General features: G+C 42.2%; 1 protein-coding gene across 5 annotated transcripts in view; it reads left to right on the plus strand.

Annotated features, from left to right (window-relative positions):
• LOC116946909 (thrombospondin type-1 domain-containing protein 7A-like) overlaps positions 1-26,700 on the plus strand; it is a 444,047-nt gene that overhangs the window by 277,609 nt on the left and 139,738 nt on the right. For all 5 annotated transcript variants that reach the window (XM_076070187.1, XM_032962175.2, XM_032962192.2 and 2 more), the window contains 2 exons: positions 4,644-4,859; positions 7,114-7,351. In XM_076070187.1, coding sequence (XP_075926302.1) covers positions 4,644-4,859; positions 7,114-7,351 — 454 coding nt within the window. The remainder of the gene's footprint in view (positions 1-4,643; positions 4,860-7,113; positions 7,352-26,700) is intronic.

Genomic DNA, 26,700 nt, shown 5'->3' on the forward strand with positions numbered 1-26,700 from the left:
CAGCCATGGCAGCCCTATTAAAGAGGAGCAACTGCAGCGTGTTTATGACAGTATTATGCTGGCAATTGGCTTTCAGTGTTATTATACATCCCACCTGAAGAGCTATGCTATTCGTTTTTTGAAGATACTGCGCATTACATTTTGGAAATAATATTATACATTAATGTTTTATTATGTGTCTGAATGTGTGTGTATGTACAGTGAGGGAAAAAAAAATATTTGATCCCCTGCTGATTATGTACGTTTGCCTACTAACAAAGAAATGATCAGTCTATAATTTTAATGGAAGGTTTATTTGAACAGTGAGAGACAGAGTAACAACAAAAAAATCCAGAAAAACGCAAGTCAAAAATGTAATAAATTGATTTGCATTTTAATGAGGGAAGTAAGTATTTGACCCCATCTCAATCAGAAAGATTTCTGGCTCCCAGGAGTCTTTTATACAGGTAACAAGCTGAGATTAGGAGCACACTCTTAAAGGGAGTGCTCCTAATCTCAGATTTTTACCTGTATAAAAGACACCTGTCCACAGAAGCAATCAATCAATCAATCAGATTCCAAACTCTCTACCATGGCCAAGACCAAAGAGCTCTCCAAGGATGTCAGGGACAAGATTGTAGACCTATATAAGGCTGGACCATTGCCAAGCAGCTTGGTGAGAAGGTGACAACAGTTGGTGCGATTATTCGCAAATGGAAGAAACACAAAAGAACTGTCAATCACCCTCGGGCCTGGGGCTCCATGCAAGATCTCACCTCGTGGAGTTGCAATGATCATGAGAACGGTGAGGAATCATCCCAGAACTACACGGGAGGATCTTGTCAATGATCTCAAGGCAGCTGGGACCATAGTCACCAAGAAAACAATTGGTAACACACTACGCCGTGAACGACTGAAATCCTGCAGCGCCCGCAAGGTCTCCCTGCTCAAGAAAGCACATGTACATGCCCGTCTGAAGTTTGCCAATGAACATCTGAATGATTCAGAGGACAACTGGGTGAAAGTGTTGTGGTCAGATGAGACCAAAATGGAGCTCTTTGGCATCAACTCAACTCGCCGTGTTTGGAGGAGGAATGCTGCCTATGACCCCAAGAACACCATCCCCACCGTCAAACATGGAGGTGGAAACATTATGCTTTTGGGGTGTTTTTCTGCTGAGGGGACAGGAAAACTTCACTGCATCAAAGGGACGATGGACTGGGCCATGTACCTTCAAATCTTGGGTGAGAACCTCCTTCCCTCAGCCAGGGCATTGAAAATGGGTCGTGGATGGGTATTCCAGCATACAATGACCCAAAACACACGGCCAAGGCAACAAAGGAGTGGCCCAAGAAGAAGCACATTAATGTCCTGGAGTGGCCTAGCCAGTCTCCAGATCTTAATCCCATAGAAAATCTGTGGAGGGAGCTGAAGGTTCGAGTTGCCAAAAGTCAGCCTCGAAACCTTAATGACTTGGAGAAGATCTGCAAAGAGGAGTGGGACAAAATCCCTCCTGAGATGTGTGCAAACCTGGTGGCCAACTACAAGAAACGTCTGACCTCTGTGATTGCCAACAAGGGTTTTGCCACCAAGTACTAAGTCATGTTTTGCAGAGGGGTCAAATACTTATTTCCCTCATTAAAATGCAAATCAATTGATAACATTTTTGACATGCGTTTTTCTGGATTTTTTGTTGTTGTTATTCTGTCTTTCACTGTTCAAATAAACCTACCATTAAATTATAGACGTACAAAATCAGCAGGGGATCAAATACTTTTTTTCCCTCACTGTATACTGCACTCCAAACAGCACCCGGAGTTATATTTACTGTCATGGCTCACATCAGTGGTTATTATTTTAATTGATTCTGGGCATTATCGAGTTTGAGTCAACCTTATCTAACATGGTATTTAAACATTAGCACTGGGGAGACAAAGGTGGCCAGGTGTGATGCTTGTCACACCACGAACTACCTCACCTACGATTAGCACGGTTGGCTACGTACAGTGCGAAATAAGTTCTACATACATATAAACTTTGTGTAGCCTCGTATTCCACACAGTTACTTAAATAGTCATCAAACATGACATCCATATACTTGTCGTGTTATACAATGAATATACAGTAAATTAGTTTTTTTTCAAGAAAGCCTCGCTGAAAATGAAGACTTTTTCAGGAAGGATGTTTTGGCCAATCACATGTGGAAGTATACCAGGATACCTCGAAAAAGCCCAGCATATGTACAAGTGGGTACCATTCAAAGCCCAATCAGTTTTGGAGTTTAAATATGTCGTTAAACTCTATCTGTCCGCCTGATGATGCTCGTTGTAATTACTGGAGAAACGTCATACTCGAATTGTAAATGTTGTGGGTTTACTCTCCAACACACCAGTGTGCTGAACTAGTAACTAATTATATTATTGGTTCTTTCGGTAAAGTCACGTAGAAATAACCAAGAATATGAATCCCTGCAGTCACGAAAGCTTGAAATCGAAATAGTAACTAATTGGCAAGTTTTGTTCACGTATCAAATATTACTAATTGGCTGTATTGGGTGGTGGCGGGTTTAACGACACATTTATATTTACGCGATCTAACCCAAAAACTTCTTATGGATAGTTTTGGGGTTTCAAAATTATGCATAGAGCGCTAGATTGTCTCCAGTGCTGGAATGCAGGCATCTGTGATGTTTCCATCCTACCTGCCTATGTCAGCTGTTATTTCCGACCTTGAGTACATCACCAGGTTAAATATCTGTGAGGCAGCCCAGCCACAGGAGGATCCCCGTCACCTCCGGTGGCTGGGACCGTCTCACATTGACATGCTAAAATCTCACATTTCCTTCTCTAGCTCCGCCCACTTACCCTTGGGTTGAGCCCACCAAAATCCTATATAGCAGCAGCTCTTTCTCCTCTGTCAGCAGTTCTCATTCTGTATATGTTCCACCTGATGACGGTCGCTTGTGTTGCGATCGAAACGTCGTGATTTATTTCATTTTATACCCACGTGAATTTACCGAAAGAACCAAAGAGTATGGATTCCTGCATTCACGAAAGCTTCAAATCAATAATAATTAATCTAAGAACATAATACTAATTTCAAATGTCCACATAATATTGGCATTGGAATTAGATGTCTGCCTCTGTTGAAACACCTTCAAGGAAATACTTAAAGTCATTTAATATTTTCAAAGGCACATAGTCATCAAAGCATTAAGCACAAGGACACACACATTTCTGGAAGCTATACACTAGTGGTCTTTAATCAATGCCATAAATTCCATAAAAAACAATTTCAACCACTGCAGAATTATTTAAAAGTTGCAGTTTTTGAATGCTTTATGGAAGTACAGAATGAAGCTTACTGTCAGAGACTGCATGTAAGCACTTTCACTGATTAATTAATGCACTACGAATAACGAAAAAGTTGAGGCATTGTGTCAGCGGTACTGATGGAGAACACTGCTGTGGGTTCTGATGCTCAGTACGAGCTGTGTCTGAGATTTTAAATATAATATAATAGCTAAAGAACAGATGACTTGAACCTCAAAAGTGTGTAACAGAAATTAACATAAAGGACGTGAATGAGCTGCCACAGATAGAAAGTGTAGCAGTCAGCACTCCCGCTGCCAAGACGACATAATTGTGTGGCTTTGCGGCCTTAATCCTCTTTTACAATACATCCACACTGTGGAGCGTTACAAAGTGCATAAACTGCTGGAAAAAGAGAACTCGATGAACTTGTGGCATGTGCCACGTAAAGGTCACTGTGTGGTGGCAGTGGCGTAACCATAATTTTCCATTTTCCCGAAGCCAACATGGCACCAGACAATATATGGCTTTCATATGATAAATGCATTATACTTTCAAGAGTATATTTTCGTTAAAATGCATATGACACGAACGTGTGCCTGTGCGTACGTGTTCAGATGTGTACATATTTGAGCACATCGTGTACTTGTCCAGAGTGTTATATTTGCATTATTAATGAATACATATTTAAAAAAATGTACTTGTATTGCGCATATTATTTTCTCATTCGCAAATGGATGGGAATGATTCAGAGGCTTAAGGAACCACATACATAAGCAGAAATGCAGCCATGTGATGAACTGACACAAACAATTTCCCAAGCACCGAGGACCTCTAAATATTTAGGTGTCTACGTATGGATGGAAACCGAAGCACCCAGAGAAAACCCATACATGTTTCACCGGATCACATGTTTCACTGGATGACATTGCCTCGTATGCACCCTCGCAGGAGTCTCCACAACGTCTGTATCCATGCGCGGTGGCGAGATGATAGCTACGTCGCCTGGTATACAGGAGATCGTGGGTTCGATCCCGACCCTGGTGCCTGTTTACTTGGAGTTTGCATGCTCTCTCTGTGGTCGTGTGGATCTTTCTCCGGGTCCTCCGATTTTTTCTTTTGCATTTAGAATCGATATGCGTTTAGAGTAATTAGCTGCTGTAAATATTCTACACGATAAGCCACTTCGTTGGGGTGTCATTTGTGGACTGGTCGCTTTTGAAATAGAGCTATATAGCTCAGTGGACCTTACCTGTTAAAATAAAAATAGTTTAAATAGTTGTAGAACCTTGTGTCTCTGCGCATCATAACCCCAACATGTCCCCGTGCGTCGACGGTGTGCGTACGAGGCAGGCGTGACCGTTGGACCAGAACTGTGCGGGGAGCCGGGCTTCCCGATGCAGCTAGCATGCCAAGTGCCATGTTGGGAGGACTGTGCGATGTCCGAGTGGGGACAATGGATGCCCTGCTCCCACACCTGCTTGGGGGGTGAGGGGAGCCGGGCGGGTGACAGTGCCACCCAGGGCCGGCAGGTGCGCGTGCGCGCCATCCTTGCACTTCCGGGCGACGGTACGACCTCCAGCACCACAACCACAAATCATGCACACAAGAGATAAAGATCCCCCGTATAGCCTTAACAGACTGTTGGGGCAAGTGCTGTTAGCGAGCAACAATGAAGGCTGATATGGCACACAAGGGGGTGGGTGGCCATATCCACGCCTGACCGCCCTTGTCTCTTCAGTGCTATTGTTTACACACTGCACTAGTCCGAGATAACCTATGGGAGGTCCAAGACAAGTTCAGATAATCACCACTGATGTGAGCCGTGGTGGGGATTTGAACTGAGCTCCACAAACACACTGATATGCACGAAGCTACATGCACATTTATACATAGTTTTTACTTTACATTTCTCTCGAACTTTTATCAGTTTAAATTATAGTGTAGGTCCGCTCAGGCCATTCATTATCCCTCCAATCTCCCAAAAAATTAGTTCCTTCGAAATTAATGTCATCAGTGGTTGTTCTTGTTGATAAACCTCATCTTTACCCCAGGAGTTTGGGGTATCCAGAGCTAGCTCAGGATCACACACAGATATAAGTGCGACACAACACTTGTTTAAGCATCATTATTTGACCTCCTTTGCCAATACCAAAATATAAGAATAGGATTTATCCCCTTTTTTTCTGGCAACAAAACTAAAACCTTTTTACAAAGAATCATGTCTGCATTAACCACAATACTTGTGGTCTAAATGCAAACAAAAAACACGCTGATACTCTTTGTTTTTTTTAGGTAAAGTCACTTATAAATGAGAAATAATAAAATAACATAATAGCGTACGACGTTTCGGTTGCAACACAAGCAGCCATCATCAGGTACAGAAGAGCTAAATTTACGAGAGAGAGGAAACACGTAACCCCAGATGTATATACAGACACCCAAGTAGGGGGAACTAACACAGATACAACAGGGGACACAGAGAGAGAATCACACCAAACAAACAGTGTTTAGCAAAATTTGGAAACCATATAAAGCAACACAGACGGTCGGTCAAAACACAATTAACGCATAGTCTGGTTGATTACGCTATTTCAAAGATTGCTAAATTGCAAGTTAAGTATGAAATTTTAAAATACAGACCGCACACACACACATAGACATCCAAGCAGAGCGAACCAGCACAGAGTGAAGTCGCCTTTAGCAATCTTTGAAATAGCGTAATCAACCAGACTATGCGTTAATTGTGTTTTTACCGACCGTCTGTGTTGCTTTATATGGTTTCCAAATTTTGCTAAACCCTGTTTGTTTGGTGTGATTCTCTCTCTGTGTCCCCTGTTGTATCTGTGTTAGTTCCCCCTACTTGGGTGTCTGTATATACATCTGGGGTTATGTGTTTCCTCTCTCTCGTAAATTTAGCTCTTCTGTACCTGATGATGGCTGCTTGTGTTGCAACCGAAACGTCGTACGCTATTATGTTATTTTATTATTTCTTATTTATACGTGACTTTACCGAAAAAAAAAACAAAGAGTAATTCCTGCAGTCACGAAAGCTTCGAATCAAGTCTAACACACTGATAATATTGTGGTTAATGCAGACATTATTCCTCGTTAAAAGGTTTCAGTTTTGTTGCCATAAAAAGGGGGAAAAACCCTATTCTTATATTTTGGTACTGGCAAAGGAGGTCAAATGATGTAGATGCTTACCCCGAGCCCTCATTTCTTTGATAGTGCATTGTCTTTGAGCTGTACACCTTTTGGCATCCTCTGGTCTAGCACCGTTTGAGACGAGGCTCAAAAGAAAGCTGTCTCTTGTGTGAACCAATAAGTTTCAGGGACAATGCATATATTATCAGTGTGTTTTTCGTTTGCATTCTAACCACAGGTATTGTGGTTAATGCAGACATGATTCCTTGTAGAAAGGTTTTAGTTTTGTTGCCAGAAAAAAGGGGAAAACCCCTGTTCTTATCTTTTGTTTGAGCATGGCGACACACTTTAACTTCATTCCATGTGGATCAATTATCTTACAGACAAATGTATGTTGAAAATGTATTGGTGTCTGATGTTTTTTACCTGCCCATTCTGAGTGGATTGGTTATAAAAGTACTGTGTATGTTTACATGTCGTTCTTCATTGTTCCTCTCGAAGCTCCCAGCACATGGAGCGAAGCATCAGACATCATGCGAAACAACACGGCATTACCCCAAGACACAGGATAATGAATTGGTCATAGTGATATAAGGGAGCGATGAAACGACATGGGTGGCCGTTAGGAACTCACATTTGCACCCATCTGTTCCTCCTTGGTGGTGCGAGCACGCAGGTGGGAGGCAGTGTCCGGACCGACTGGGCCTGCAAGAGTGGCGTCCCTGCAACCAGCATGGCTGCACCGTGCACTACTGGCACGCTCTGCCCTGGGGGCCGTGCGTGCACGAGGTCACCCAGGGCTCACCTAACGCCTCCCAGGTTGTAGCCGACGGGGAGGCCGCGTGCGCCACCGGCGTTCAGATGCGCGTGCTCACGTGCATGCGTGTGGGAGGAGGGCAGCTCCCCACTGATAGGTGAGTGGCGGCACAGCTTGCGGCGAGAGGTGTGTTGTTACGTTCGTTTGGAGTGGTGTGGAGTGGGTGCATCTTGAGATAGCGTCGTGTCGCCAAGCCGGTGTGGTGAATGAGGGATTTGGGGTGCACTGTGGCGTTGGAAGCGGGTGCTAGGGATGTCGTTGCAAGACAGGAAAAGCCATGTGAAAATACGAAAGAGATATTCCGTACTTTCACAGGTAAGTGTTGTAAATATGATGAGGCAAAAATATATTTGCTGTCTAGAATGTGTGTGCAGGATGGAGGAGGGCTAATTGCTGAGACTGAAATTGGAGCAGTCTCCACGAATGTGGCTATCGAGGATATCTAAATGCAGATCGTAGGATAGATAGTGTTAGATATTGGAGGTTGTGTGTCTACTGTGCAGCAACTCCTGCATCTGGTAATAGATATAACGTGTTGGTGAGGTGTGGTGACATATTGGCTTTGGCAATGATGACATCTTAAAAGTGCTGCTAGACTTTGGTTTAAATGAATGTATATGCCAATCAGACATTAATTTAATCGTGTAAGTAACGACAATTAGGAAGGAAGGCTACTAGGAGTATTTAGCAGGAGATACCTTTTTGCATATAACCAAGTCTGCCAACGTGCAGGAATATTTTAAACTGACAAGAATATATGGTAAACTATGCAAGTGAGAAGTGGCTGATGAAGACATAAGAGGGCATGGTGCCTCAAAGCATAAGTCAGTGAAATGCTCCGATAACATTAGTCTACCCTTTTAAAGTCACCATTTGAAAAAAAAGTTTTTCGTAGTCCAGGTAATAAGATTTCTAGCCACTTTTCTGAAATAAAATGAATTAAGTTTTCAACTGCTTCTTCTGAAGACTTTGGATTAGCCAGTGACTTTGCCAGATGCTATCTGGTGTGTCTGGCACTAAATAGCAACGGCAATTGCAGGTGGATGGGAGCAATGCAGCCCCAAAGCATATTCATAAAATTCCGTAGCAACCAGAGGGGACTTAATCCATATAATTTCACAGTAAAAATTATTATTCATAATAGATGTTTGGTTGAGGCCGCGTAAGAAGCAAATTGAAGGAGACTGCTGATTGTATTACCTGCCCTAAGGCATACATCATGTTTGAGGGTTTTTGACATTTAAACATAATAATTCTCTAGAAATGTGCTAGTTTACTTTTTGTATTTGTTTGAACATGAAGTTAAAACAAAATCACAACGGCATAAGTTATTAAGTTATTAGTTAAGTGCTTACACATACAATATAGTGAGATGTATAGCGGTTAAGCTTCCCTCCTCCTCTAAATTCACATAGTCAAGCCACTGGTGTTGAATTGTAATGTTAGAAAGAATAATCAATTCAAAACCAGTGGCAGTTATGCTTCAGAGTTCACCAACTCCATGAACACCCATAACCCCAATCCATGTTTATTTTTGGTTTAGGCCACCAATGGTAGTTATATGCCAACATTCTTGTCATTGACCCTTTTGCCACCCAACAATATTGCTGCGTTTTACAAATATTATTTATGCGTGCCGATGTATTGATAGAATTCCGACCAATACAGCTCTTCACCTGTGGCTTACGACGTTTAATGACTGAATTTATCATCAACGTGCAACGCTTCCCTCAAAACCGCTTTGAGCTTCACCGGGTAGTGAACTCGGAAATCGAGTGTGCTGTCCCAGTTGACTGTGCTCTTACATCGATGTCTTATGTTGTTTTTAATGAAAGCTCTTAAGCCACCGGTGATGAGCTTTATTAGAGGTGTTATTGACAATATTTTTGTCATAAAATTACCACATGGCCAAACTCAAAAAGAAACATAGATCATTGTATTGGCTATGACATCCGACGCTTTAAGTTTACCCATAATCATATAAACAGCCCTTAGTGGAGTAAGAGCTGAAGCAGAATGCATGACAGATGTACGCAGATTTAATAATGACTGTTTAGCATTTAACATTTGTTAAAAGTGTGTTTGATAAACTCCCTCATGCCTCCCCGAGTTTCTATATGTCCACTTTCAACAAGCTCATGCTCCAGGGTTATGTTTACCATAATAGAAACTCCGTTCTCAACAACAACAAAAGCATGCACCTGTGGCAATAAATTGCCATTGTGAACTTCCAATGCTATTTTAATAGCTATTTTAATAGCATTGGGTTTGTTTGGCCATAAAAAAAAATTGGCGAGAATTGATAAAAAAAAACACAACACACATTTATATAACATCATAGTAATCAGGCTGAACAAACATTTTCAAGAAGATATACTCGATCAAATTGATGACATCTTTTTGGAATATCAAACGTCTTGGATGTGAATCCTGCTACATATTTATCAGCACATTTCTTCACATGGCATGGAACTTCGAATTGGAAACTGAGGTGGCTTGAAATGGATCTGTGCAGAACATATAAGCATTGTAGTTTGCTCCAGGCTTTTTTCAAATGCCACTTAGCTTCACGAGTTATTTTTTTTCATGACTACGGTATTACCCTTGCCATAGAGAAGACCCTTGAGGTTACAAGGAATGCTTAGTACACGGGAATATACATTTGAGAAAGTCGTTTTATAAAACTTTATTTCAAGAGTGAATATTAACTTAATTACAAACATAAACCACGTATCACGCAATTTATTTTCGTATAAATACAGATTTCCATCTTAATTGAATGTTGCAATTTTGAACTGATTCGATATCCAAAAGGAACGTTTATTTCAGGCAATGACATTGGAAGGTATTGATTAATCACCGTTTGATTACGCTGTATTAACTGGCTATGCTCCGATGAGAAGTTGTACAGCTTTACATCTGCTGCTGCACAATAAAGAATATAATGCTAACCATAACGAAAGAAATGTAATTGAGATTATTGATTGCCTCTGAAGTAATTTTCAACTGGAGTAATAAAACAGCGATATAGATGGGACAAACTGCCCTGAGTACTATCCGCTGCCTCCCACCCACATACTATATTCTGACCACATACTATGTGCGTGTGTTCGTGCTAGTCCTGCAATAGCACGTTATCGTGATTTAAGTTGGTGGCCCTGTTGCTAGCTGATTGTATTTTTCAGTGGCAGTGCTTGGTTGACGTAATTTAATGGGTGGGTATCTTTGTATGCATGCATGCGTGTAAGTTGTCTTTGTTTTGTAGAACACTTCTGAATATTACTGCATATGTCTCACTTGAACATTGCAATGTATTGTGACATGCGGACCCTCTTGTAAGGATGTGCTGGAAGAAGGAGTGCTCCGTGGGGGGTTACGTTTGGAGATTATTTAACAGCTGGGGTTCAAATGTAATTTATATTAAATAGATACATTGTATTAATTACAAGTCATGACCATGGAAAAAAGTCAGCAATGTGGTGGGGGTGGAATGAGGGCAGTCTTACACACCATGGACTTTTTAAGCCCGTTTAAGCCCATGTGGGTTTTAAGGTGTTTGCGTCTCATATAGATGTTTCATTCCTGAAATGAGCCTGGCGGCATTAGGCGATAGCTACAATTAAACTTATGCACACTGATTTAACTTTTACGGATAGCTATGTGATTTTGCAACGCATTACATGTTCACACACGTCACGTGTATTCTCATTACAAAGATAAAGATTCCCTTATAGAAATACAAACTGTTGAGGAAAGTGCTGGGAGCACCTATTTACACCGGTACGGCACACAAGGGGGTTGATAGCCAGAACCACACCTGACCGGCTTTGTCTTCCCTGTGCAGATATTTATACACTGCACTAAGTACTAACTTAATCTCAGGCAGACCCAGAACTACTTCAGATATTCATCACTGATGTCAACCGTGAGTGGAAATTGAACATGAGTCACCAGGTTTGTAGTTTTGTGAATTCCACCCATGATGAAAATAATAATAATTATAGGACTTTGTGGAAACAAGAGATGGCATTTAGATCAAATCCATTGGCATTGAAAGTGGAATTGAAAAGATAAACTTTACTGGACCATGACCTTAAGGCTCAGGTTCTCAGTCTTGAGTGGCCTCACAGACCACATGTACTTATGATTCTGCAAGAAAATCTTGTATTCCTGTATGTAGGCTTACAAAAATAATATAGAAACATTATATTCATGAGATTCTACTTCATTTCCAATCCTTTACACTGAATCGACATGTACAGTAATTTATTTTGTTTAATTAAAAATATTGTAATCCCGACCTCTCATACCAGTGGGGCAAACACACGAAATTATTGTTTCCTTTTTTATATATAATGGGTTTTTTTTTTAAGAGGGAGGTGTCAAGGGCTGTCAAGGGCTGTCACGGGCAGTTTCTCACTGATGTGTACTTTGTTTTCAGTGTAAACCACTTCATACATTTGACAATGAACCATCATCGCCACAGTAATAATTAGCTCATTGCAGCTTGCATACCACCCAAAGGGCCAAGTCAAGTGAAGAGGACGCGCAGGTATTTTCCTCTTTCCTCTCACATGACAAATTTCGCATGGCAATGCGAGATTTGTCATGTGCTGGGAACATATTGCTGGCCTGACCATAAGCGCCGACTTACCAACATAGGGCTGCACACAAGTTTGGAGTTACGGGCTGCGGACATATGCTTATCATCCTCATGCATTCATTCTACACATGGTGGGAAGTTTCTTTTTTTGTTCTGCTACCTTCCTTGTCAAAAATAAATTTCCCTTTGCTGTCAGGGTTGGGGTTTAACTGCCTTTGTTTAGGACATAATCCCATGTCGTCATTGCTCCGTATCGTTTTGCATTGTTTTGCTTACATACGGCGTTTGCGTACTTTTTCCCCCCTAAGAATCACAAAGCATTAACCCCATACTCACATACTAGCTGAGCTTTTTCTATCTAAACAGTATAGAAAATCAACTTGCTTCACACGACCTAGCAAATTCCCAACATTTTCTTAGAATTGTTTCTCAACACTTAATAGGTAGATCTAATTTCCTCAAATCCATCTGACGTGATTACCCTGTCCCGAGCTCTGAATTATAATTGTGTTCGCTTTTGAGCTGCAAACTTTAAGGTGAACTCCCGGCAATTCATCCATAACCACGTGGTACACGGGCCTTATTTTATCAGTAAACATGACTTAAGGTCAATGAGCCCTCCTGTAACTCCCCCTCTGCTGTTGCCTTTCCCCATCACTCCTGTATCGACTCACCTCAGCCCTGTTAATGGTTCTAGATTTTAATTATTGAGCAACGCAGATGATAAACTCCTATGGGATTCACAACACTTCCATAGTTAAGGTTAGTGAACTCCAGTGGGACTGTTTTATCATTATATACTATGTGCTGGTTATAGATGCACTATCTTTCATTGACTCCTATTCTTCTTTGGTAAGGTTCAAGAATGGATTTTAAAATGGCCGGTGGTTGTTGGATTGTAATATATGCCAATCAACATATACGTAGATAAATATATACACTTGTTTTGTTTATATGTTACGTTACATAGGTTGTCTTATGGTGAGGATTGATTTAGTGTTCTGCTGGATGATGGCCTTCTTAAGCTGCCATCATCAATCACAACACTTTTATATAATAATTCACCTCGCACCTGCACAGTAGTTGATTTAATCACTCTATCTCTTTAGTGCACATTCGATGGAGCCCATTCCTTCCCTTTGCGACTGTCTTCCGTCATTGTTCTTAATCCTTGATAACCATTCCTTTTAGCATCATGACAAACCCAACTTACTTTTATTAATAATTTTAAACGTCATTAACCAGTGTATGTTTTCTAATCGAGGTATTTCTCTTTGTCTCTGAGTGTTATTCCAAGTTTCATCTCTTCGTGCTTGATTGCAATTTTTTCGTTTTTGTTCAATTTATTTCGTTAATGACCATGTGTCTAAAGCATCTGTTATAGCAGTAATATGCACTGAATAAAAACGTTATTCTTTAGGCACACTGGTTAGTGACTTTTTATTTTCAAGTTCAGCTTTTATATATTCTTAATGGATGTAAATTATCTGCAGTTAGTGGTTTCATGAGGTTTTATTTGTATTCTCAAACTCTGTGTTCTCCAAATCTGATATACCCTTGAGAGTTCCTCTCGATGCACTCGTGTTCTCTTCAATGTAATCTGACATAATTTGATCTCATTTGATTTTCGTAAATTTAAGTCAATTAAATTTGAACGGTGCAATTTAATTTCACTTCATTGTGCTCGGTTCATTTTAAGCAGATGTACACTCATAGCTTCTGATTGTCCTTGTTCTTATTCCAAGGTTTGTGATGTGTATTTATGTTGGGGGTAGAGCTGTGGTGCCACGGGTCACGCACTACGCCGCTGTGAACCCAGCGAATTGAGTTCTATTATCAGGGACAGATAGCATCACTGGTGAGCGATATCGGAACCAGCCATGGGGGGGGCCCCACCCTTAACATTCCACAGTGATCAGTGTGGTGAAACACAGGGAAACCTCACATAACCAACACAGCATGAGGATTGGCAAGAGCTGCAAATTATCCATAATACAGGTTATTTTGGGTTTGATCGCATAAATACTGAAATACTGTCTTTGTTCAATGAGACAAAAGGAGGTACGAAGATGCATACACGACTGTAGGAAGAAAGTAGATTATTTTCCCGGAGAAATATATATTTTGCAGTATTTGTATGCTTTCTGGAAAGGTCATTTATTTTGGAACAGACATGTATTTATTCAGAATCAATATTTCACTTCTCAGCTGTCTAAGTAAGTGACACATTGTCCACAGCCGTGAGTTGCCCAGTTGGACTGCAAGCGGGGTGGGGAAGAGCTGGTGTGTTTGGATCAATTGCCGTGCAGTATGCACAGCGTACTTTACCTAAAGCCGCAATTTAACATCGATTTGGTTCACGTGTCAGAGGTCTGAAATGTCTTTGTTAGAAGAATTGCCAGATAAATTACTTTTTCTGAAAAATCTGCTCAAGCATCCGCTTAGGTTCTCGCTATGAGGATTTATTGGAAATAGCTAAGCTGTAAGGAACTGAAATTAAAGAAACTTGAAAATTTGGTAGTCATCTGTATCAGTGGCAAGTGATTATTTTATTCTTAGCAGGCAAAGGCCACTGACCTTTTCACGCTTTTTTGGAGGTGACCTGGCCACACATGATGATGCATCAAATTGGCTTACATCACATATTGGAATTTATCCTACCCAATTGATCTAAACACATGTTTCTAAATGTGGAAGGCAAAAATAGAGAACCCGGAAAAAAAATCACCCGACAAAGTCGAGAGAGAACATGCGAATTCCATATACACCTATGCAGGCTTCAGGGTAGAGATGGAACCCACTACCTTTTGCATACCCAGCAAAATATGTAATGTCTCGTCACCGCAATAACCCAAGTGATATCAGAACTGTTCCTGCCCTCCCCCCGCATGGACCAGCGTACAATAGATGCTTTTTAAAAATGCTCCATCGACGCCCATAAATTGTAACAAATTGCCACTCTTGAGCATCTAAGTGCAAAACTAAGGGGCAGGGAGGGAGCCTACCATCAAACATGGAACCCCTTTACTACCTCTCCTCCAGTGGGCATTGATTCTTAAGAGCATTCATTAGGACATTTAGGCACTCCCCCCTTCCACCCCCCCCCTGTTTTTTCCTCCTTCTTGAGGGGTATCAGAGCTTAACAATACACCAGGGGGTTGTAGAGTTTATTGAAACCGTTTATTGAAACCGTTTATTGAAACATGCGCTTTACACAGGTTTCCATTGTACTGTAATCTGTAATGTGTTTGTGCTGGTGTAAACCTCCTTTCATATCCTCGGTGTATACGTGAATCGTCTTTAAAATAAAATACTTTTGAAAAAATGCTCCATCATCTTGCCATACATAACAGGGGTCACCAAAAAGATCGCCAAAATCATGAGCAAACACAAGATCCAGGTTCGATTTAACACAGTACATTAAATTCGTGATCTGATCCTATCTGTGAAGGATGTGATCCCTGACATGCAATACCCAGGCGTTTACAAACTAAGCTGTGTTTGCGGCAGTAGTTCCATTGGGGAAACTAAGCGACATGTCTCGGACCGTGTTCGTGAACATACGGCAGATCTGAAACACGATAGGACCAATAATCTCGGCCGTGGCTGATCATTGTTTTAATGCGGTGGGCTCACACGAAATTGATATCTCCAAGACAAAGGTACTTTACAAAGATTCGTTCATGAAGCCATCCACATATACAGACACAACTTCAATCGAGAAGGTGGGTATAAACTGAGCAATCAATGGAAGGACGTTATCAACCAGTTTAAGTCATACTGTAACTGGCTGTGATGTTCCCATCCTACCACCTTCCGATGTTGTTCTTTTTGGCTCTCTGACCTTACATTAACAGATTAAATTTCCCACACTGACACAGCCACCTCGCTCGCCGAGCTCGACGTTGCTGCTCTGCGATCTTTACATTAGCATGTTCATCTCTCACATTAACATCACTTGCCCCGCACACTTCGTTTATGACCCTAGGACTACACCCTATAAAAACAGTCTGCATTCAGCAGCTTTCCTCTTTCCTCCTGATAACGATCGCTTATGTTGTGATCGAAACATCGTAGTTTTTTGTTATTTTCTTTGAACCTATCGACGTGACTTTACCGAAAGACCCAAAGACTACTGAGAGTCAGGACTCACGTTTGACGAAGCGCACGTGGAAGAGGGCTGTATTTAACTATTGCATCATATCATTTAAAAGGGAGCTTTGGATACGAACCATCCACTGTGATGAAAGTAGAGGGATTAATACAGTCGTTTTATAACGTTTTCTCAGAAATTTCATTGCCTTTGTGAAGATTCTTAGATTCTGGGTATTCTATCTCTCCAGTCATATCCATAGAATTGTAATGCCAGTTTTTGTGAAGTGGTGAAATATCAGTGGTTTAAATTAGCAGATATGAGGCTGCTTTATGCATGTACATTGCACGCATCTTGATTTCTCATGCGAAATCCACAGTTTTTCGAAATGCAAGTTTGATTGCAATTTGGATAACAGAACTGAGAGGGTGATGCATCTGAGCACTTTTGATAAATCTACCACTACTCCACAAACTGCTCTGCCAGAGTCTGTTTCATCTTCACCATCGAAGAAGTACAATCAGAACTCATTACAGCATGATGCACTCTCAGACGAGACAGGGACATTGACAGTGAGCCACGTTCACCAAGAGTACCTGCTAAGTTGTGAAAAAAACACGTTTTATGAACACCAATTACTACGTTTGACAGGATCATTTTATAAAGTTGGCCCAAAATTATCAGTGATAGTGATTGTATCATCTATTTCGTGTGTATAGGCAAGTTACTTTATTTTCGACCAGGTGGGAACCCACTTGAGACAAGGATATTTTTCAAGGGATTTATGGGTTATAAGGCAAATACATAGAATTAAAAAAGCCATTGTCCAAGTAAATTCGATTAACCCTCAAAATTAAAGCAAACATAAACAATCAACAGAAACTGAATTTGACGTATTCTAATGTATAAGGCTTCTTAACAACAGTTCTTACGCTATGCTAGAACTTGGCCACATAAATGCTGCTATTGCATTTGCTGCTGTGCTATCCATTGACAAACACTGCATTTCTATTTTGCATATAACTGTTTCCATCGGCAGCCATTGTCTAAATACTATCGCATAAAAGCATCTTCATGTTGATGCAATTGCCTCTGGCTTTTCACTGCTGCATTCAATCTCGTTCCCTACTGCATTCAATCTCGTTCCCACACTTGCATTGATTACTTCATTCGATTGTCCACGTCACTTCAACCAAGTCACTGCTGTGGCAGATAGTCTGCTGTAAGTTTTATGCATGAGCTCTCTTCCCCTCTTAACAATATGTTCTGTGCAACTCTACTTTAATTTCATTAAAAACTAAAATGGGTACAATGTGTCACGTTAGCCTAAAAAGACTCTCACTTAATTTCATTACTAATTTACGTGCATACTGTTTCTGACCTATCTGTGTAGAGTTTGCGTATTATACACTCATATTTGAATGTTTTTTTTATCCAGGCATTCTGCTTTACTTTCATGTGCATACAATATTATAAGAATTGGCTGGCTATTCTCTAAGCAGGGTCCTCCCTTTGAGTTTTGAGAAGCTTTCATGTTTCCTTAACTGGATAACAAATGATGGCATATTTTTTAAAATATAAATGTCACTGAAGTAATCCTTTCTGTGAACAAAGATCTCATCTTTTTTTCAGGGTGCCAAATAAATTGTTCGTGATGTTTTCTTTAAGCATTTAAGGTTTGTCGCGAGTAAAATGACAAGCGAATGGGATGAGTGGAATGAATCCCGATTCAACTTCTTTTCCTGTAAGCCAGGCCATTAAGTTTTCTTAATTAGGATGTAAATGCATGTGTATTGCTAAAAGGTAATGGATTGCATATAAAGAGTGAATGTGACAAGGGGTTTTACTGAATGGCTGATGTTGGTCAATCACAGAGGATTATGTTGTGGCGTTTTTGGTTCTAGCCTACTTCAAGGCTCACCTTTATTGCCGCCACTATTGTATTTTGTCAGCTAATTCACACCCGTGTATAGTTTGGGTCGAGTCTAGTGAGAGAGTAATGGATACCAAACCTGAGGCAATTTAAGAGGGTTGGTTTGTCTTTAATTTATACGGTGAGGGAAAAAGGCATTTGATCCCCCTGCTGATTTTGTACGTTTGCCTACTGACAAAGAAATGATCAGTCTATAATTTTAATGGTAGGTTTATTTGAACAGTGAGAGACAGAATAACAACAAAAAAATCCAGAAAAATGCATGTCAAAAATGTTATGAATTGATTTGCATTTTAATGAGGGAAATAAGTATTTGACCCCTCTGCAAAACATGACTTTGTACTTGGTGGCAAAACCCTTGTTGGCAATAACAGAGGTCAGACGTTTCTTGTAGTTGGCCACCAGGTTTGCACACATCTCAGGAGGGATTTTGTCCCACTCCTCTTTGCAGATCTTCTCCAACTCATTAAGGTTTCGAGGCTGACGTTTGGCAACTCGAACCTTCAGCTCCCTCCACAGATTTTCTATGGGATTAAGGTCTGGAGACTGACTAGGCCACTCCAGGACCTTAATGTGCTTCTTCTTGAGCCACTCCTTTGTTGCCTTGTCCGTGTGTTTTGGGTCATTGTCATGCTGGAATGCCCATCCACCTCCATGTTTGATGGTGGGGATGGTGTTCTTGGGGTCATAGGCAGCATTCCTTCTCCTCCAAACACGGCGAGTTGAGTTGATGCCAAAGAGCTCCATTTTGGTCTCATCTGACCACAACACTTTCACCCAGTTGTCCTCTGAATAATTCAGATGTTCATTGGCAAACTTCAGACGGGCATGTACATGTGCTTTCTTGAGCAGGGAGACCTTGCGGGCGCTGCAGGATTTCAGTCCTTCACGGTGTAGTGTGTTAACAATTGTTTTTTGGTGACTATGGTCCCAGCTGCCTTGAGATCATTGACAAGATCCTCCCGTGTAGTTCTGGGCTGATTCCTCACCGTTCTCATGATCATTGCAACTCCACGAGGTGAGATCTGGCATGGAGTCCCAGGCCGAGGGAGATTGACAGTTCTTTTGTGTTTCTTCCATTTGCGAATAATCGCACCAACTGTTGTCACCTTCTCACCAAGCTGCTTGGAAATGGTCTTGTAGCCAATTCCAGCCTTGTGTAGGTCTACAATCTTGTCCCTGACATCCTTGGAGAGCTCTTTGGTTTTGGCCATGGTGGAGAGTTTGGAAAATGATTGATTAATTGCTTCTGTGGACAGGCGTCTTTTATACAGGTAACAAGCTGAGATTAGGAGCACTCCCTTTAAGAGTGTGCTCCTAATCTCAGCTCGTTACCAGTATAAAAGACACCTGGGAGCCAGAAATCTTTCTGATTGAGAGGGGATCAAATACTTATTTCCCTCATTAAAATGCAAATCAATTTATAACATTTTTGACATGCGTTTTTCTGGATGTTTTTGTTGTTATTCTGTCTCTCACTGTTCAAATAAACCTACCATTAAAATTATAGACTGATTATTTCTTTGTCAGTGGGCAAACGTACAAAATCAGCAGGGGATCAAATACTTTCTTCCCTCACTGCAGACAAGCTCTCCCTGCCTGCTTTCACACCATATCGTATATCTGGACAACACGGTGCGCTTACAGTAAAGCACATGACGACCCCTTTGTCCCGACACTCCCCTGAGGCTATGCGTTCCTGAACACACACACCCTTAAGGCACGTTTAGTCTTATATGGAATTTACAACCCACTTATTGGCTACATTAATCAGAAACCCGACTGCGAGGTGACGCTCGAAGGTGCTCGCTGTGGGCCAATGCCGGCCTGCGACCGCCGTCCAAAGAGGAAGAGTGCTGGCGCCTGCTGGCTCCTCTCCATAATAGGGGAGCGTCAGAGACAGCCTCCCTGTGCTCCTCTGCCCAGTCCTTCTCCCCTCCAGGTGTCCAAGCTGGACGCTTGGATGTTTTCGGAGACCGCTCCTGTTCCCTGCTGGCTGGAGCTCGAGAGCAGAGATAGCTGGGGTCTTCCTTCATTCACTCTCCGCTATACTCTGATATAGGTAGCCGGCCACGCAAATGGTGATACCTTGTATGCTGCAGGTGTCTCTAATTTCCAATCACCCACTTCCCCTATTACAGGTGGACTCCACCCTGCATTGTTTTCTGCCTTGCCACTTATTGGTGCCATGTGACATCATCGCCCCCCTTGGGAAGTCAATGCTCCATTGGCTCACCACACATGATACACTGGAGCTGTTTCCTCTAGGTCGCACTCCTTCACTTCGTCTCAAGAAGTCTGCTCCTGCACAATGTCCCAGACAGTCAATTACTGTCATTCCAACATCGCACTTGCATGGCCTTGCCGTGAGATTGTTCTCTGCAAGTCTAAGGAAGACTGTCTCCAGCACCCTTAGGTGTTCCTCCCAGGTCTTCGTGTGGATTACAATGTCATCTATATAATTGACAGCCTGTGGGATCCCCTTCATAAGGCGCCTCATCATCCTACTGAACACCGCTGGAGCGTTCACAATCCCAAAGGGCATTGTTCGCCTTTTATATAGGCCATCATGGGTTGCATATCGAACCCTTAGGTCTATGGGAATTTGCTAGTACCACTTCGCTAAATCAAGCCCTGTTAAGTACTGTGACCCTGCCAACTGTGAAAATAGGACCCCCTGGTTAAGGATGGGTTCTGCATCCCTAACTGTCACTTTAATAAGTCGACAATAGTCGATACAAAACCGTATGGACCCATGTAGCTTTCCCACACAAACCATTGGACTTGCATATTGGGAGTCAGAATCTTCAATCAACCCCATTCTTCAGAGGCTACCTCTGCCGAGTTGGTGTCTGATCCATTAATACCAACCGGGATGTTGCTAGGTCTGTGCTTCCTGGTTTTGTTATTAGCATGTCCTGATATACCAGCAGAAGTGTCCTCACTTCTTCCTGTTGTTCAAGACTCAACTCAGGATTAATTTTAATATCAGCCTAGTTTTCTTGATCCTTTGGTAATGGAATCAAGCCAATCTCTGGCTCCCCCAACTCTCAGCTTTATCCACCAATTGGATGTTCCCTGCCATTGCTATTGCAATTAGTTCACCCTCGGTTTCCTGTCCTCTCACATTCCCATTCTTTCTCGCCTTTGGGTTTGCTCTTTCCACGTATTTTTTTAGCATGTTGGCATGGTACAAGCGTTCCGGACCCTCGACATTGATTCCATAGTGAGACAATCCAACTTTATCGGTGACTATATAGAGCCCTCTCCACTTCAACATTAGCTTGTTGTGTGACGTCGGCAGAAGTAGCAAGACCTGCTCACCTCGAATAAAGGTGCAATCTTTTGCCTGACGATCATACCATTGCTTCTGTTTGCCTGCTGCTACCTTCAAGGACTATCTTGCTAGCTGGCACTGGTAACTAGTTTTTACCTCCCATTCTGTATCCTCTTTGGTCCATCGCTCTTGAAAGGGGAAAACCCTAAACTTTACAGTGTTGTTTCTCTATATGCGAAGAACATTGCAGGCAGATACCTGTCTCAGCTACGTGGCTGTTCACTTGCCATTCATCTCAGCATAGTCTTTAGTATTCCATAGAATCGCTCTACCAACCCGTTACATTTGGGGTTGAATGTTGTGGTATGCAATTGCTTTACAGACAATAGTTTTCAAACCTCCGACATAATTTCAACTGCGATCCCCTGTCACTCAAGATCTCCTTGGGTACACGACCAGGGCTTCTGTTATTTCCATTGTGTCATAACCTTTAAGAGAATGTGCCTCTGGATATCGTGTCGCATAGTCCACTGTGGTTAGGATATATCGATATCCATTCCCAGACATTGGTAAAAGGCCTCACCAAATGAACACTGACCCTCTGAAAAGATGTGCCAATTAGCGACATCTGACCCAGCGGCACTTTAGACACCCGACCCTTTGCAATCATGTGCTGACATATCACACGAATGGCAAAATCGTTCCACATCATGTTTAACTCCTGGCCAATAAAAGCTTCCCAACACCCTTTGTTGAGTTTGCTTTCCTCCAATGTGACCGGCCATTATGGAATCATGTGCTAAAGACAACACTAGGTCACGCAATTTATGCAGGACCACCAACTGTCGTAACATTAGACTCTTTTCTACATTGGGATTCTGGAATTTTCTGTGTAGCAAACCCCGGTGAATAATCATTCTCGCAGTGGTTCCTACACCAGAATTCCATACCTTTCCTTTCATGGCGTTCCTCCAGAGATCAGTTAGACTTGGATCCTCCCCCTGTAATTTCATCATCCTTTCCGAGGTGATCTCTGCATTTATGCCTGTGGGAACCTTCAAGGGCTTGGTAATTGTTTTCTCCCTCTTAGCCTGTCCTTGGGTAACCACTCATTGCGCAAACTCTCTAGAGGGTGTTACTCCCTTCAGTACTTGACCATGGCAGGTGGAATCCGGTGTCTGTGGATCCCTCGCCCCTTAGACATTACCAATCACTACCCAAAATAGTGGGTGTTCCATACAGAGGGCTTTTATCTTCCCTTTTAGGTATGGAGTGTCCAATTAAATATTGGCTAGGGGAAAAAGTCGTGCAGTCTCAACAATTAAGATGCACATACTTTCCTCACCTCTCATGTCATTTGTATCAACCAGGTGCTTATCTACTATAATCGCACTGCAACCTCTATCACAGACTCTTACATGATGTTCTATCTCTTCAGATTTTAGGATTCCAGGTTGGGTTGGATATTGTCTCCAATCCTCCCATTTCCCTAATCGTGGTACTGTGAACAATCATCATTCTACGTGACTTTACCGAAAGACCCAAAGAAGATGTGACCGGTCCTTTCCTGATATTACAGTGAGTGGGTTTCCCATTCATCCTGTGTGGACCCAAGGGTCCTTAGTCACTGGGACACTCCTTATCTGCTGGTCACAATCATGAGCTTTATGTCCAGACTTGCTACATTTATAGCAATTAATTGTCCACTGAGTATTGGCACGCTCAGGCCCCCCACTCTGCTTATCCACAGGTTTTTGACTCGTGACCTCAGGGCTGGGATTCACTACCGGACTACTAGTCCCTGGTACCAATATGACATCCTATTACGGGCTGCAAGGTACTGCTCAGCTAACAGTACCACTGTCTTAATATCTGTGGGAACCTGTTCCTGCAGAAACACTGCTAAGTCTAGTGGACTTGCACGAAGTGCTTGCTCCCTTAGCAGTAAATCTCGAAGACCTTCATACATTTGGGCCACTCCACCTAGTGCAACTCACTGATCAAAATAATGTTGGAGGCACACAACAAACTGCCCAAAGCTCTCAAACTGCAATGTTCTTCGCATATAGAGAACAGCACACTAAGATTGATCACCCAGTCACTCCTTGGCCATTCCTAGCATTCGGCATACCGCTCGAAAAGCTGTGAAAACACATTCAACTGCTCATGGGTCTCATCAAACTTTGGAAGTTTTGGTATTGTTACTTTTCCTGACATGGGCCCCGGAGGTGGTACTTCCCCAGCTGCTACCATCTGAATTTTCCAACTGGAGGACCCGATTGCTTTCCAACCTCTCCCTCTCCAACTGTCTTTCCTCATCCTGCCATTCTAAACGGTCTTGCCGCTCAAGTTTCTCCTTAGCAAGCCGATCTTCCCTCTCTTGATCACGGGTCTCTTTCTCTACAACTAACCAGAGTTTCTCCATTTCCCTTTAAAGTAACCTTCTTGGCAGAGCCTGTCAATCTGCAGTGCTTTCTCTGGCTGGCTTGACAGCTTGCCTCTCCGCTCTTTGTTCTCTGAGAAAGGTAGTGCGTTATGCTCCCTCTATACCAACAGATGTTGCATACTCTGCTGCTGCTTCTCTGGGGTCCATTGCAGTACTACCTTAGCCTGCAGGTGGCACTGTCGACTGCACTCTTCCAACTTACGCCACAATACACAAGCACTGTGCCCTTGGCTGACACAGGAATAGTCTATTTCCCCCCTCAGGTCCAAGAGATTTGTTCCAATTTATCCCAACTGGGAGAGCTCAGGAACACTGCAGCCGGGTTAGACTGCCCCTTCTGGAGTAATCCCGGACGAGCCCCCACTAAATGTGGTGCTTTTGGCTCTAGCCTACTGTAGGCTCACCTTTATTGCCATGACTTATATTTTTGGTCAGCCAAGTCATGCTCGTGGATTGTTTGGGGCGAGTCTAGTGAGAGAGTAATGGATACCAAAACTGAGGAGATTTAAGCGGGGTAGTTTGCCTTTCATTTGTAGACAAGTTCCCCCTACCTGCTTTCACACCATAGCGTATATCTGGATAACACAGTGCGCTTACAGTAGACCACAGGATGACCCCTTTGTCCGACACTCACACCTGAGGCCACACGAATGGTGATTGACACGCTGTTTGATGTAGGTGTCTCTATTTTCCACTTCCCTTATTACAGGTGGACCCCACCCTCCATTGTATTCTGCCTTGCCACTTATTTGTGCCATGTGACATATGTCATGAATGAGTACAGGCATGCATTTCTTTTTCAATGCTGAAAGACCAATGGAATACCAAGTCATGTTTTCATACGTGTGTGTTTGGGTGCACATGTATTTTCACAATTCTATCTACAAATTCATGCATTTGTGTACTATACTGTTAATTTTATACATTGGTAGTGTTGTTCACCAACATTGAGCACACACTCTGGACTGGGAAGCAACACTTTTATTTAACAACTTCCCTAGCGGGTAACACTGAACGTAACTCGGGCTCTATAGTAGGTGATATGGCTTATTATGTGAGTAGCGAGTTACCTCTCGACGAAGACCCGGACACGACGAGACGCGGGATCCAGGCTTGATTCCACCAACGAGCCAAGAACACTCTCGGGACTGCCCCTTTATGCTCTTGAGCGTGGTCTCGCTCCGCCTTCGGCCACGCCCCCTTCGAGACCTTTTCCGAAGGATCTCGAGCGAGCATCACGTGCCCCACTCAAGCTACCACGTCCTCCCTTGCCCTCTCTCAGGCCATCACCAGAACTATGCCCCCTAGGGCTGACTGACATGCCGTACTTACTCTGGTGCTAGAGAGAGGCTCCAGACGCACAGTTGCACTCCTGTAACAGTAGCTGGTGCGAACACCCTAGTGGCACCATTTACGTCACTACACATATAACAGTGTGTCGGTGCCTATGAAGAGTACATATATATGTGCCCTTTACAATTATTCCTTTGTTATGAAAGTTTATGTTTAATACTATTGTAATCAAATGCCCTCTACCTGGACCTTTAAGAAAATGTAATTACTGGCAGTTTTTTAGATTGCAAAATGTGTACACAGGGATGGTAGCCATTGCCCGGTGCAGCATGCACTTGGGAGTAAAGTCCTGTTTCAGTCTAATTCAATTGAAATGTATGGGAAAAAAGTTGTGTTTTTGAGTGGCTCCCGGGAGCAGCCATGCATGTTATGTTTAACGCCAACGTAAACACAAACTTGACTGAGATTTGGACAGTGTTCAAGTTTCTGAAGCAGGAGTTGGGTTTGGGGTAGTGAGGGCAATGCGGGTGTTCAGCATGCGTTTATTCAGCAGAATGCTTTTCGGAATGGATTAGAACTCAAAAATCATCGCTTGACTTTGCAGGTCATTACTGGCAATTTAAATCATTGGCAAGTAAGCGAGCAGCACTCATGTTATGAAACAGCCCTTGTCATTCTGGTATTTTAGAACAACAGGTGAAATTTCAATTTAAACGGGGTGTATCAAGGTATAACTGATTTATATGGAAATTCGAGGAGAGGATGAAACTGGATTGTGGAAAATCAGAGATGCATGCAAGGAGCGGGGACAATAAATTATACAGACCAAGCAGAAACACGCTGTTGATTTGAAGCTGAGTTATCGGTACGATCGCATGACAAGAGCTATGCAGGAGTCATACAGCGAGCAGTCGAGCTGAAGGGGTGGTCTGCAATACGAGGCAATGGGAGCCCGAAAGACTGGAGAGTGTGATCATTGGAGACCAGACAGTTGTGATAGCTATGGGCTGATTGCAATATGGTAATTTGTTTGAGGCCTGTATACAGGTAGCCTTTTACACCTAACGTGAAAACAGGCTATCACAGAGCTCAAATTCAGATTCTGTATTGAGAGGATGTTGTACATTCGAATGTAATTTCAGCAATTGATACCTTTACAGTGATAAATCAAAGCACTTTATTATATAGTTATAATAATCAATTCTGTGTGGTATATTGAAGGTACATAACCATTTTAATATGCACAGTGTATAAATTGCATTATTTCTTCACACTGACATAAGTGTCCAAATTAGTTGCTTTTGGTAATCAAATTTTCTATTGATGGCATATATTTGAATATAAAAATACATACTGGTTTGGCTGTACAACTGCTCTTACAACAATTTGAATGGCATACTTGGGTTCTTTCAAGAAATGCTGGCAAGGGTGAGGTTAATAATTGGAAGCCATTGCCTCCGACTACCACACAGTAATGAGGAAACCCATGCAGCCACAGCTGTAGATTGGGATAGCTTCAGAGGCCATTGCTGCCGTTGTTTTTGTTATGTTTTATAGCAAGGACCTTCATTTTTTTAAATATTTATTGAGAGCTGATTGAATCAAGGAGCAGAAGGGAATGATTGATACGTGGGTATGGTTCAGGCCTATTTCATGAAACAATTTGCAGATTAGTCAACAGAGACAACATCCTGAATTAACTGCTTGGCAAGATGCATGTCGTTAATATGTATAAGTTGGAAAACTATGCACAGATTGTGCGAACACTATGGAATTTGATGTTATTCTACGAAGATTACGA

The sequence above is a fragment of the Petromyzon marinus genome, chromosome 2 (assembly GCF_048934315.1).
Source record: "Petromyzon marinus isolate PM22_M1 ecotype Great Lakes invasive population chromosome 2, UKy_Petmar_22M1.pri1.0, whole genome shotgun sequence".
NCBI classification, from domain to species: Eukaryota; Metazoa; Chordata; class Hyperoartia; order Petromyzontiformes; family Petromyzontidae; genus Petromyzon; species Petromyzon marinus.